General features: G+C 34.4%; 1 protein-coding gene across 3 annotated transcripts; it reads left to right on the top strand.

Moving 5' to 3' along the window:
• The first annotated feature begins 2,094 nt into the window (after positions 1 to 2,094).
• On the top strand, positions 2,095 to 14,019 carry TSL (Protein kinase superfamily protein). Of its 3 annotated transcripts, none has more exons than XM_081630747.1 (16): positions 2,095 to 2,808; positions 4,623 to 4,709; positions 5,575 to 5,781; positions 5,983 to 6,033; positions 6,332 to 6,439; positions 6,529 to 6,573; positions 6,799 to 6,911; positions 9,376 to 9,442; positions 9,612 to 9,678; positions 10,772 to 10,869; positions 10,946 to 11,125; positions 11,300 to 11,510; positions 11,613 to 11,877; positions 12,776 to 12,830; positions 13,060 to 13,179; positions 13,675 to 14,019. In XM_081630747.1, the coding sequence occupies exons 1-16, from the start codon at positions 2,569 to 2,571 to the stop codon at positions 13,768 to 13,770; spliced, it is 2,010 nt and encodes a 669-aa protein (XP_081486873.1). In that variant the 5' UTR covers positions 2,095 to 2,568; the 3' UTR covers positions 13,771 to 14,019. The 3 variants fall into 3 exon arrangements, with proteins under 3 accessions (XP_081486873.1, XP_081486872.1, XP_081486874.1); XM_081630746.1 differs by having other exon boundaries at positions 13,060 to 13,221; XM_081630748.1 differs by having other exon boundaries at positions 2,620 to 2,808; positions 5,583 to 5,781; positions 13,060 to 13,221.
• The last annotated feature ends 333 nt before the right edge of the window (positions 14,020 to 14,352 follow it).

Raw genomic sequence — 14,352 nt, 5'->3', positions numbered from 1 at the left:
GCTTTAACGTAGGCGCACTTTGAGCGACGCCTACAGTATCGTACACCCAATTAATTTAAAGCTAGTTTTAGCTTTTTATTTGATGATAAGATGAAAAACAATCATCCAAATGAGAACAAATGCTCATGGGTGTACGGTACACCCGAGTGTATATAACAACCTCTACTCTATAAGCCTGTAATTGACAAACTATTTTTTTTTAAAAAAAAAATTGGAACTTGTACGTGTACGGTGTACGTCTACAAAATTCCATGCCTCCTTTAATTTTGACTTAAGACCTAAACTAGTATAGATCCCATGCGTTCACGGATAGTACTAAGGGTTTGTTCTCTTCAGATTATTTTCAGTTCGGTTCAGTTTTTAATTTTCTTCTCATAAAATATTCAGTTTAGTTCAACTCCAATAAGTTCAGTTCAGTTCAGCTCAGTTAAGTCAATCAGAACATGCCCTAAGATTTTTATTTAACTTATCAATTCAATGACCATCATAATTAAACTTTAATGAAATTAATTGACACATAAACATAAGGGTGAAAGTAATTCGGATTAAAAGGAACCGAAAACCAAACCGAATTAGTAATTCCGTTTGGATTTATTTTGAATTCGGATTGGATCGGTTTGGAAAAATTTTAAAATATTGATTATGGATTGGATTCGGTTTGGGTTTAAAAAAAACCGAAAAACCGAATTACAACCCATTACTTTAAGCCCAATTTTCTTTTGCATAGTATCCAACCAATTTCCCTTTTCATATATAAACTAAAAAAGAAAAACCCTAGTTCTCAATTCTCCTTTCTCAATATCTCAGTCTTTCACAAAGAATGTAGTTAACAAGAAAAGGTTGAGTGATTGTAGGATTTTTTTAGGTGAAAAATTTGGGTTTCAGGTTTGAATGTTGCAAAAGAAGGGAACAAATTTCGGTTTGGATTGGATTCTAATTTGAAAAACTGAATTAATTCGGTTTGGTTTAGATTGGATCGAATTTTAATTCGATTTGGATTCGGATTGAGATTTCTGAAACTGAATTAATTCGGATTGGATTCGGTTTTGGCTATAATCCAAACCGCAAACCGAACTTTCACCCATACATAAATATGTCTCGCGTTTTGAATTTATAGCACTAACATTAATTTATAAGAAATTATTATGTATAATATTTTTTAAAAAGAATTTATTATAGTTTATACATTTTCCTTATTTGTTGATTAATAGAAATTTTATAAATAATTGATTAATTGAATAATGTTTTTCCAACTTTAGATTTGTTGTAATTTAAAAAGGAAATTTATTGTTATTAATAGTTAATGAAAAATGCAATGAAATATCGTGTATATAATTATCCTTGAAAATGATAATTTAAGTTATAGTAAGATTGCGGGAAAATATTTTATCACAAAATGACTTGTGTCATTTGAGATTCGCCTTTAGTATAGGTAGGGGTGAGCATGGGACGGGTACCCGTACCGTTAGTACTAACGGTTCGGGTACCCGATAACCAAAATCTCTAAAAGTGATATCCATAACCCGAACCAATAAGTTCGGGTACCCGGATTTTCGGATCGGTTATCGGGTACCCAATAAGATGTCTAATAATGATAATTAAACTTAATTATGTAGTTATTATGATATAATTTATCACTAATTAACAACAATATCATATGATTTTGACCAAATTATTAATAATTTTATTAATCATTGATATTATAAAGTAATTATGAAGTAAAGTAAGAGTTTAGATTATAAAAAAAAATAGATTTAAGTAGGGAAAAAAAAAACAAAAAAATGCTTATCGGAACGGATCGGGTAACCGTTAATTTTAAAATGATACCCAATAACCATACGAGATAACAAATTATCGGAACGAGTACCCGAACCGTTATGATTATCGGATCAGGTATCCTAATTTTTGGAACGGTTACGGATCGATTTTTCTGGTTTTTGGTTTTCCGGGGAGTTTTGCTCAGCCCTAGGGTATAGGTTTATTGATGATGATTGATTGATTGATTTTCTCCAATTTTCGGTTTCTGCCCAAAAAAAAAAAAAAAAAAAAAAAAAGGTCTCACTCCTAAAGTTTTCCCTCCAATACCAAAACACAACGCATCTCAATTACTCATGTCATTTTTGTTTCCCCAAATTCTTCCGATTCTCCCCTTCTTCAATCCATCTAGAACCCTAATTTCTCTAATAATTTTACTCTAATTTGCTCAATTTCTTCTTCCTTTCACTACACTCTCTAATTACGATTCTTCTTCATTGATTTCTACATAATATACTTTACTCTGTGTATTCTTCAATGTTACTTCTAGCTTAAGCTTTCTCGCAATTTCACAATTTCCCCAAATTGCTGGAGTTAGGGTTTCAATAAATGCTGAGATTTTATTGCAATAGTAAGAATAATTCCAATTTTTATTTGGGGATAATTTCCTTCTGCTTATTATGCTCAGGATAAGCAGAAGTTAACCCTCTTTTTTAGGGTTTTTCTCTCTCCTTTGAATTATTACTAGTCATTATTCTTTGTCGAATTTGTTTGGTACTTTTCTTGGTGCTTTCTGAGTTGTTTGGATCGAAAATGTCAGATGATATGTTGATCCATTTCTCTTCAAACTCATCTAATCAGTCTGATCAATCCCTGCCCACTAAGATTGCTAAGCTTGAAGCTCGTTTAGTGGGCAAGGGATCGATTTCGGGTTCAGGACCCAGTTCAATGCCCTTACCTGCCCAAACTGTTTGGCCTTCTGCTGGTTCGTCGAAGTTCAATGCTGTTGATAATGTGCCTGAGGCATCGACTTCTAGTGACTCTGATGAAGATGTAAGTGTATATTGTTGGCTGTTTATTTTGTTGGTTATATCGGATTGAAATTTTACAGTTTTGTATATGATATATGTTCTGAACTTGAATTTATGCCAGTGTAATTTGATGCAATTGTGATATACTCAAATACTCGTATTTTGAACTTAGAAATGTTCTTTGAGTTAAGGTTAGGATAGGTAGTGCTGTCATGTAGAAACGGGAATAAGCAGGATTGATGATAGTTGCAATTCTTGGTAGTAGTAATTGTATTGAATGAATATGAAAGTTTGAAAGTATGTGGAGTAATCTTTGTTGCTTTACCAATCAGAGAAAGAGTTTTAAAATAAAGAACTAAGGTTTGTATAAAATAACCATAGTACATACAATTGGGATGTATGTTGGTCAAAATGTTTGTCGAAATGAGTTTTGTAGGGCATGCCAGTAGAAGAGTTACAAATATCTGGAAATATATATGCGCCAAGTGCATTATTAAGGTGTTGTTGGTGTTCCGAAACTTTCTGCTTATCTGAGAACTATTTAAGTAACCAGCCAGCCAATTGTCATGTACTTCGAGGGTTCTTTGTAAATTTGAAGGATGTTAGCTTGTTTAGTGGGAAAACAATAGGACTATTCCTATAATATTATGAATTAGTGATCGTATTGTGCTATTCAAGTACTCAACCAATTCCCTTATCTTTGTTCTTGATCCTGAAACTTTCTTCTGGAAGTTACCTTGGTAACATCTTACTAACTACTCTGAAACTTCCTTTATAAAAATTACTTGTAGTTCCTATATTTCTAAAATTTTGACCCTTGATTCTTGCTCCCAGGAATATTTGGTAAAAGTGAACTGATGTAAGAAATCGTATATAAAGTATAAGAGATTTGAGTAAAAAGGTAGGTGAATATTGTCAAAGAAAGAGTCAGTAAGTGGAAATGTGTAAATTTTGAGAGGTAATATAATATGCAGTTGCCAAATTGGAATACAATAAAAGTGGTTCAAACTCTAATGCAACACCCTGATACAGAAATTGAGTCAAACTTATAGAAGCGGTAGGAAAGCTTTCCCATGGTATTGATAGATGTAAGCTTTGGTACTGCAATGTTTAATTTATCTAATGTTTTATGTTGGATATTTTTATGAATAAAAAGAGATGAAAATAGAAGGCTATTTTATGTTTTTAGAGAAAAATGTAAAAAAGATTATTAGAGTAGACTAATCATATATTGAAAAATGAGCATGGTATGAGAACCTTAACAAGAACTAACGGACAATTCAATGTAAAATGTTTGCATATGTATATACAACATGAAAAACTCATGTTAAAGTCTTCTAGAATGAGGACATTGTTTTATGACTTCCATGTCCTCACATCCATGTCTAATTTATGGTCATTGTCCTCGGCCCTGAATTGGGAATCTTGGCATGTCACACTTGGGTATATAATTAATCTGAATATCTGATATTTCTTAATCTTGGAAAAGATTGATAGAGCACCACTATGACAACCTGAATTGTGAGGATAATATGATGGTAAACTAGGTCAAAGACGTAATCTACAAGTCTACAGTAGTTTTTCGTATCCAAATTACCTGTTTCTCTTTCTTTTTTTTTTTTTTTTTTTTTTGGGGGGGGGGGGGGGGGAAGAGGGGGGTGGTGATTGTAGGAACGGGACTGCGTAGGGGTTGTTTGAGTTATGATACTTGTTGGCATGTTGCATTGAATCTTGAACGCTTAACATACTTATTTTTCATCAAACGATGCCTTATTGCCTTACATATTTAACTTATGCTCTTCTCATCAAGGATATTCTTGCCTTCTTATGTTACAGAGTGGTGGAGAATTTCTCATACAGGCAAACATTCGGAAGCGCCAAAAACTTCAGGAGGACAATAAATCTATTTTGGATCATGCCGAGGTAGTTCTTTTCCTACACTGTACTTAGATTTGATTAATAAGTCTTATATAAAAGATAAAAAAAAAATGACTTGATAAAGAGGAGACCTGTAATGTGTATAGTTTTTGTTTTTATATTGCTGTTTAGGGCATTTCAAACTTGAAACAAACTAGGTTAATTAAGTAGACATGTAGAAGAAAGATTACTATTTATTTTGTTAAAAATTTTGGGAACTTTTCCACCTTGCTTTAAAAAGGGGTAGGGCCAAATCAGTCTGATAAAACTTGAGGGTCCTGTATAGCCGGTTTAAAAACTAAATAAATTCTAAAAGTTTGCATCATAGAACATTCAAACTGCATGCAGCCCAAATCTTTAATTCCAAGTCTTGGTTGATGCCACTATAGGTTATACTCTGCCAAGTTATGATCTTCAATTCTCCATGGCCATGAGCTTTCAGGTTTTGCGTCAAGTTTGGCTCTTGACTGTAGATAAGGTATATATGTTTAGGCCTTAGTGCTAGATTGACCTTTTCTTGAAACACGATGAATTTCTGTTTGTTACCAATCTGTAACCTAGGTTGATTAATTGCTTGTCATGGGATTACTAATTACTAATGTAATTTAATGCTTCTATAGTGTGTTCTATTCACATACTCCACTTTAATCACATTTCATGATTTATATTTGTAAAGAAAAACATAGTCATGTAGAATCTTGTTAGATTTGTTGCAATTCATACTTTACTAAAATCTTATATTTACAAATGCATAACTAGAGATGTTAACAATTAAAGTTTTATATTGACAAACGTGAAAATTGAAAATGCTGAAACTAAAACAAAACAAAGGAAGTATTTTAGTGTAACCAGATCTTTGATGATGTGTAAGGTTGACAGTGATGGAAAGCCAAAGGCTGTGGAAGATATACCCCACAAATCTGGTGCTGATACTAACAAGAAAAAACAAGGTCGCGGTAGACCTCAAGGACCAACTGGCCGTGGCCGTGGTTTTAGATCAAATGATCATCCTAAAACCCAGACATCACCATCAGCTGTGTCATCTGCAAATGGTCAGATGGATAATTCAAATTATAAGGTTTGGCATATCTTCTATTTACAATCATCTTCTTCATATACATAGCTTCATTCTACTTATATCAGGTTTTATTAAGTAATTCAATGTTTGAACATTCTACTAATGGTTAAATTAATATCAGGTTAAATTAATTAATTCAATGTTTGAACCTAAGTGTTGGATTATATCACTTTTCACTACTAAATTTGAGTCAATTTGCAGGATATGAGAAGTCAAGAGTTATTTGCAAATGGTAACCGCCCTCAGTCCAAGGTATGTTTTTATGGTCACTTGTGTCTAGAAGACAACTATTCATACTCTCCCAGCTCCCACTTCGTTGCACTCATTTTTTGCAAACAAAATTGGGGGGTGGGGAGGTAATGAAGTAGGAATTAGGAAAACAGAGCAATCATAGCCTATAGGAGACTAAATGAAGAAAGAAACATGTGACTATTAGAGCTGCATATTTCCATGGGCAACCCTTATGGAGCAAATAATATTTCTTGTGGCCTTGTGGGTATGATGTTTACATTTAAGTATCTTATTTGTGTTCTTTGTTCTTTAAATATAGGATGATCTTGCTTGCTTGCAAAGTAAGGTTGCCTCTTTGGAAGAGGAGCTGCGCAAATCACGCGAAGAGGTTTCTAGTTACCAGAATCAATGCCATCAATTAGGAAAGGTGAATCATAGTATTTATGGATGTTAGTTTTAAAAAAAAAATTGCTTCAATGTACGAGGAACTTATGCATTATTTTCATTATTTATTAGGAGCTCAAAGAGCACAAAGACTGTGAAGAAATAATGAAGCCAAAGGTTTGTTCTTCCTACGCTTCATTCATTCCTTGGTGCCTAATATAAGGCTCTGTTATTTGTAATTAATTGTTGTCTTTCATCCTATTAGTCAGTGGAGAGAGAAGCTAGTTTGTGAACATTAAGCATTGTGCTTTCTTGCTGTTTGTTCTTGTGACATAGTTAAGACTGGAGAGTAACTAAAATATGTCGCTTTACTTTTTTGATATTATGAGCTTATTCATGCAGCGAACAAAAATCATATCAGATTTGCTTATATCTGTTTCAAAAGCTGAGAGAGAAGAAGCAAGGATGAAAGTGCGCCAAGATTCATTGAGACTCGGCAATGTCGGAGTGATAAGGTATGTAATTACCTTCAAGAGATTTTCTTATGTCATTTCCTCTCCTGTGTGCCAAGAAGAATAGTGATCAATAGATAAGTGTGCACTTTTGATCAATTGGTGTTTAAGATGATTGTGTTCTTAAAGGGCAATTTGTTCAGTGTTGAATGCAATTCTTGAGAATGAAAATTGAATCATATTCATGAATTCTGGTGGGTAACTGGCTTGTTAAGTTGCCTTGGAGACATGTAATGAGATCTCTATCACTGAGATGTTCTCTCGTCCAAAAAAATGTTAGGATCAGGGCAAATGATATTGTTATTAAAAGAATAGTGCCTGATTCCTCCTTTAGGTGTTTGATCTACTTAATAGATTTCCTTGAAAACTAGTCCTTCACTCCTTCCATTCGATGTGTTGGAGGTCCATAACTGAGGTTTTATTAATTATGGTTCTGTAGAGCATTAAGTACATGCATTTGTTGACATGATCTCCTATTGAAAAGGTATAACCTGTCAAAGCCTTTATAATTTAGGCCTTTTGGGGATGGAACTATCGAGGGTATGCTTTGTTTTTATGGCCTGCTGCCATTCATTATTTTCTTCACTGCTTGACTTGTATGTTATGATAAGGGACGCCAAATGCTCTATAAAGTTCAAGAATATTGATTGACCTTATGCAATAGTAAAATTTTGTAATTACTAATGTCTTCTGGTCCTAAGTCCTAACCTCTTCCCATAAAGTAAGAGGAGTGATATTTGCACCATTAAGATTGCTTGCAGTGGATGAATCCCTGGAAGAACTAGAATGTACCGTAAATTCCCGATGCATTATAGACTTTGTCTGGGATTTAATCACACTCGTGCATAAGATTAAGGAAGAGATCGGCTCTGACATTTTGTTATGGGAAAATGTACTTTTGACTAAATTAATGGCAGTGCATAGATGTCTTGCTGGAATAGGATATGGAAAATTTTATCCATTGAATATCTTATACATGCCAAACTTGTTCTATTCTTGTGCGGATGATGCTAGCTGCGTAACTCTGTGTTGGTTATAGGGATGCTTGCATACATCATCATAGAATAACAATCCGAGCGTTAAGTTTAAAGATAGGGTTGGTTACCTGAACCAAGAGTTTATCTTCTATACTTGTCAATCATGATTCTCTCCTTCCATTCCTTTCTAGCCAATGTTGTATGCTTTTGCAAACCCAACTTTTTCATTTCCTTCTTAACTCCTTCCATCCAAGTTACCTTTGGTCTTCCTCTGCTGCTTTTGAAATCCCCTTGATCTCAGCCCTCTACTTACTCACTGGTGCGCCTTCTGATCTTCTGATTGTCTGCCCAAACTAACAATCATTTTTCCTTTACTTATCCTCAATGTATGCTACTCAACATTCCTCCTGTTATCTTCATTTCAAATTCTGTTTTTTAATGTTTTCGCACCAGGGGTGAGCAGAATCAAGTAGCCATGAATCGGTCAAAACCGGTTTTTGGGAATTGGAACCAGTTCGGGCAAACTGGTACCCACTTCAATTTCATTGACCAAGTTATTAAAAAACACCTGCTCCACCGCCGATTTTCATCACACCACCTCTCTCACCCTCCCACTGAAAACCCGTCATACCATCCTCTTTCCACACTCCCTCCTAAACGACACAAAGCAACACCACCATCGACACCATGGATGAATACTAAAAAAAAAATACCCTTAATTCTCCAAAGTTCAAATCAGCTCAAGATTAGCACTCTTATAGGGTAGTAGATCTGCAAATAATTAACTTATTTTTAAAAGAAATGATAAACTAATACAACATTATTGGCTTATCAAGAAGAAAAAAAGGCAAAAAATAAAATACAAATCTCCATGCAATTAAATGAGTAAAGACGAAAATGAAAAGAAAAAAAATAGTAAGCTGTAAGCCTATATTGAAAATGAGATGCTTATATCTGACTTGCGAGTTAGTATTTAAGTAAAAATGAATGAATTGTGAGGATGTTTACGGGTGTGTATTATTGTAGGCGGGTTAGGTTTAATTATAGTTTGATATGTGGGCTGTGTGTAGATGCAACTTTAATATATTATTTCTAGTTTTTCACATTAGTACCGGTACCTAGCAGTGTAGCGGGTACCGGATCTAAAATTCCAAGATTTGGAACTGGTGCCAGATAAAATCGAGTCCCAAGTTTTGGATTTTGAAGGATTTGGAACTGGTTCTCACGGGTCCAATTCCGGGGACCCGCCGGTTCCCTATTGGTTTTGGGTTGGATATCAGGTGCCTTATTTTTATGCTCATCCCTTGTTCCCACACTTCCATTCCAATTTCATATGTGCCTCTACTATTCCCATCTTTTTTAATATGATCCTTCTCAAATTTATGACCCATATAACAAAGCTGGCTGATAAAACTTTCCCTTTAACTTCAAAGGCAGTGCATACAGTGTCCTCAACTATTAGTAATTTTATTTGTTCTTTATCGGTACAGGGCAGGAACTGTAATATCTGAGACTTGGGAAGATGGGCAGGCACTGAAGGACATCAATGCTCACCTTGTAAGTGCTGTGAAAGTTCTTCCATTGACAACCTTGATTTCCCCGTGCCTCATTTTGGCTGGAATATTGTTTGCTCCAATTTTATTTTTTTTCACAATATGCTAATGCTGAATTTTTTGCTCCATTTTTTTTTTTTTTTTCACAATATGCTAATAGTGAATTTTTTTAGAAACAATTGTTGGAGGCAAAGGAAACAGTTGAGAGGCAACGGAAATTATTGAGAAAACGGCAATCTGGTATAAATTTATTTTATTTGAGTAATGATTTTTTAGTCCTTTATCCAGCTCAATAATGAGTCCCATAATGATTGTCTAAGAGTAAGAAAGCTTTTGTATATATGTCAAAACAATATGATATGCGATCTTTTTGTCTTTTTGTTTAGTAAAAGGCAATGTGGATTGGTCCAAAGTGGAATTTTATCTATAGGAAAATAATATTTACAGCCCTTAAGGATGCAATTAAGAAGTCAGAAGTAACATATATTTAGGTTAAATCACATATTAATTACTTCTAGCAAAATTGGAAGTTAGATGCTTATATACAGGCCAAGTGGCCATACAGCCTCAAGGGCTGCATACGTAATTACCCTTCTTTATAAGAATTGTATCTAAAAATGGCATGTGTTACAATTAGGTCTAGGTGTCCGTGGAAGAAATATTTACTGCAATAAATAGCCGGGCCAGTAACTTTTTATACTTAAAAAAAACCTGCAATTAATTGATATCAGTCACTCAATCGGATGATCTATTGTCACTCAGTTAGATATACTAGTTGATTAAAAATGTGACTTTAGTCGCTTGATGTCAACTTCTGTCACTCAAGCAAGACTTCAGTTGGTCTATCAGATGAATTGATCTGCCTGATAGGCCTGTTGTCCTAGACTTAACATAAGTTGACTTCTTGTAACTTCACATGAAATTAAACGGGAGGCTTTTATCGGTTTGAAGTGCTTTTTTAAAAAAAAAGATAAATAAAAAAAAAAATTGCTGCTTGCGCTGACAACTCTTCCTGTCTTCCAGTTACTCATTTTGAGAATTTGTTGCTATAATGTTCATCAACAGGCTTTTGTATAAATAGTTAATTCTTGTTATTTCATTGTTAACCATGGTTGACTTATATGGTGTACTTACCACTTAGGCATTAATGTCAAATTTCCACGTGGTCAAGCCCTTGGGTCTATCTTAGCTTTATTTTTCCCTGACGGTATTCCTACACATCTAAATTTGTGAATGTAAAGTTTGATGATGAAACAAAATTTATAACTGTATCACGTTAATTTTTTATTTTTAATTGCTTATCAGTCTTTTGGGTGTCTAATGTTTCGTACAGATAAGAATGACGGAGGTGACTTGGAGTCGGGTACCCAAGAGGAAGACTATTTTATTCAGGATGAAATCTATAAATCTCGTCTAGCAAGTATCAAGAGGGTACTTCTCCTACATTTTAATCATCTTTGAAATTTCTGGATTTTACAGTTGCAGCTTACTCTATGTTTGTCTGAAGGAGGAAGAAGTGGTATTGCGGGAGAGGGACCGTTATGAGTTGGATAAGGGTAGGCTTATACGTGAGATGAAGCGCATACGAGATGAGGATGGTTCTCGTTTCAACAATTTTCCGATCCTAAATCGTCGATATGCCCTTTTGAATCTCTTAGGCAAAGGGGGATTCAGTGAGGTTTACAAGGTTTGTATCTTGATAAAAACAGAAGTACAGAATTGTTACCTGCATTGCATTTCATGATAGTCTTCGAAGGGAAAAATTCGGAAATTTCTTTCTTTTGTTTTTCATTCTTTGCCTTTATGGGCAATGTGAGCATATAACTTTTTGCAGTGATTTGAAGTAAGAAATTTCCGGCAGGCTTTTGATTTGGTAGATCATCGGTACGTGGCTTGTAAGCTTCATGGTCTGAATGCCCAATGGAGTGAAGAAAAGAAGCAAAGCTACATCAGGCATGCTATTCGGGAGTACAACATTCACAAGACTTTGGTACATAATAACATTGTTCGTCTTTGGGATACCTTTGAGATTGATCAGAATACATTCTGCACTGTCTTGGAGTTTTGTTCTGGTAAACTAATGTGACTTCTGCTTTGAACTAGTTCAAGTATTCTTTTCTTCAATTCAAGTTTTAAATCTTTATTTTCTTTTTAAAAATGACACCTTTTTCCAGGCAAAGATCTAGATGCTATTCTTAAGATAACACCAGTATTACCAGAAAAGGAAGCGAGAATAATCATCGTGCAGATATTCCAAGGTCTTGTTTACTTGAACAAGAGAGCACAAAAGATCATTCATTATGATTTGAAGCCTGGCAATGTTCTTTTTGATGAGCTTGGAGTTGCCAAATTGACAGACTTTGGTCTGAGTAAAATAGTTGAAAATGATATTGGATCGCAGGGCATGGAGCTTACTTCCCAAGGAGCGGGTACCTATTGGTGAGCCATGTTGGATATAATACATTTTGTCTAAAATATCATGGATTTGTGTGGGTTCTTTATAATAAGATTGAAAAATAATACAACTGATGTAATGAAATGTGTGTTCTAAGTGCTTTTCTCTTCTCGTGTTTATGGAGTTATGACAATCTTCTTCTTTGTTATGTTTAAGCTTTCAAATTGATTGTATGTGAGTTTGCTACATAGGTTAACAGTAGTTTATACTCCCTCTGTCCCTTAATTTTTGCTCCACTTTCCTATTTGGGGTGTCCCTTTTATTTTGCTTCATTCCATTAATACCTATATGGACCGCTATTTTCCTCTCACAAACAATATTTTGGACCCACCATTATTCTCTCTCATCAACTTTACACAACCAAAAATTAATAAAGTGAATATACACTATGGGGCAACAATATGGGGACGGATGGAGTACTTATATAGCTTCTATAAATTACAATTGCATTATTGTAACTACAAAAATTATCTGTAACTGTAATAATTTTCAACATTAATGATTTTTGAAATTGACTTTTGCATAGTCGTGAACTCTTGTTCTTAAATAATTTACAAAAATCAAGTTATTGATGTTTTATGTTTACTAAACTTGAACTTATTGAGGCTATTCAAATGGTATTTAACTTGTGCATGATATTTCCCATACCCTGGTATGTGAGTGTCTACATTGTTGCTAGAATCTGGTCAGTCCAATGGTCTCATGGTCTGAAAGCAGTGATACCCATGAGTAGCATATATATATGCAACTAGGGAATCGGTGCTGATCTCTAAATGCAGAGGGTTGTATTTCATTTTTTTCATTTTAATTAAGGTAACTTTCATTTGTCAGGAAGCAAGATTTATTTACTTTTTATTTTATTTTATTTTATTATTTGCTCAGGTATCTGCCGCCTGAGTGCTTTGAGCTTAACAAGATACCACTCATATCCTCAAAGGTATGCCTGTCTTTGATATGTTCAATTGTAGATTTAAGCTGTATAATCTCTTTAGTCAAATCCATATGGTATCATGGACTATTGGACTTTTGCGGCTTGCTTCTTAACTGCTACTCATTGGGTGCAAATTATGGGTGTTACTATGTTCGTCTGCACTAATTACTCAGTTGTCCTTTTCTTTGGAAGATGTTCATCTGGCCATTTTCTGACTCCAATGCTTTGGAAACAGGTAGATGTTTGGTCTGCTGGTGTTCTGTTTTACCAAATGCTTTTTGGAAGACGTCCTTTTGGCCATGATCAAAGTCAGGAACGAATTTTACGGGAGGATACCATTATTAAAGCAAGAAAGGTGGACTTCCCTACTAGACCTAGTGTCTCGAGTGAGGCAAAAGTAAGGCCTCATCTTTTTCAAGCATTCATCTCATTTGATTTGAAATGTTGTGTGTAACAACCTGCCATTCTATGTCTGCATAGATCTTTTTATTTCTGTTTTATTCTCAAGCAGTCAAGTCTATTTCTGACATATTTCCTCATCCAAGTTACCAGTAAAATGTTTACGTTGGTGTGGGCTGTTAATTTCCCCTCCCTTCTGTGGGTGGGTCATTAGGCAAAGTGGTTATATAATAGTCTAATTACATATTGTGAGACTGGAGTGACTTTTTCTATTTTTGGAGTAGTTTCTTACTTATAGAAGGGTAACTTTTAGTGGCTTTGATTAAACTTAGCGTGAGATAATTTCATCCTAGACTTTCTTTAGTTATTAGGAGTGTTATTTACTGATCTGTAAAAATATTTCTGTTTTGAACAATGAGCATAACCGCTCTTTCTTTCTCTTGTTCTATAGGAATTGATACGTCGTTGTTTAACCTACAATCAAGCTGAGAGGCCTGATGTATTGAGTATCGCTCTGGATCCGTATTTAACATATGCAAAGAAGTAATTTTTATAACCAAGAAAGTTGTGGAGGATGTGGCCAAAAGAGAGTTTTTCTGTCGAATACTATATTTCAGACATCTAAACGGCTGAAAGCTTTTTTGTATAGATTGTGCATAGAAGTTAAGAATGCGCAAGCTTTCACTATTTCGCATATTTTTTGGTACTTCAAAAAAAGTTTAGTAATAGTTACCTAGTGTACGAGTCTGAAACTTATATTGATATATGTAAATGTAGAACAGTGGAGGTTTGTTTATTTCTTTCTTTTTTTTATTTATTTATTTTTTTTGACGGGAAGTTTGTTTATTTCTAATGATGTTGGTGGCTTTATGTTTTTCTGTAGCAGGTTCTGGGAGCCCTAGTTTATTTTGGTGATAAACATGGGGCGTTTATCCCCCAGTTTATCTTGGTGATAAACTTGGGGCGTTTATCTAATGGCATTACAGTAAATATATCACATTGGGAATCATGCCAAAGTATTAAATTTTTTTTGTTTTTTTTATAAGCTTTAAAATTAAATGGACTGCGTTAACTCCATCTTCTTCCTCCCCCAATTCACATCGGTCTGCCATTGAAGGACCCAAAGCTT

The sequence above is a fragment of the Chenopodium album genome, chromosome 12 (assembly GCF_948465745.1).
Source record: "Chenopodium album chromosome 12, dcCheAlbu1.1, whole genome shotgun sequence".
NCBI classification, from domain to species: Eukaryota; Viridiplantae; Streptophyta; class Magnoliopsida; order Caryophyllales; family Amaranthaceae; genus Chenopodium; species Chenopodium album.
Note: the sequence above shows the minus strand (reverse complement) of the source record. Positions and strands in the feature narration are given on the sequence as shown.

Bases quoted from the DNA above. Each gene is read 5' to 3' on its own strand.
- TSL (XM_081630746.1), top strand. From the start codon at position 2,569: ATGTCAGATGATATGTTGATCCATTTCTCTTCAAACTCATCTAATCAG. The intron at 6,034-6,331 runs GTATGTTTTTAT...CTTTAAATATAG, and splicing joins GTAACCGCCCTCAGTCCAAG to GATGATCTTGCTTGCTTGCA. The intron at 12,831-13,059 runs GTATGCCTGTCT...CTTTGGAAACAG, and splicing joins TACCACTCATATCCTCAAAG to GTAGATGTTTGGTCTGCTGG.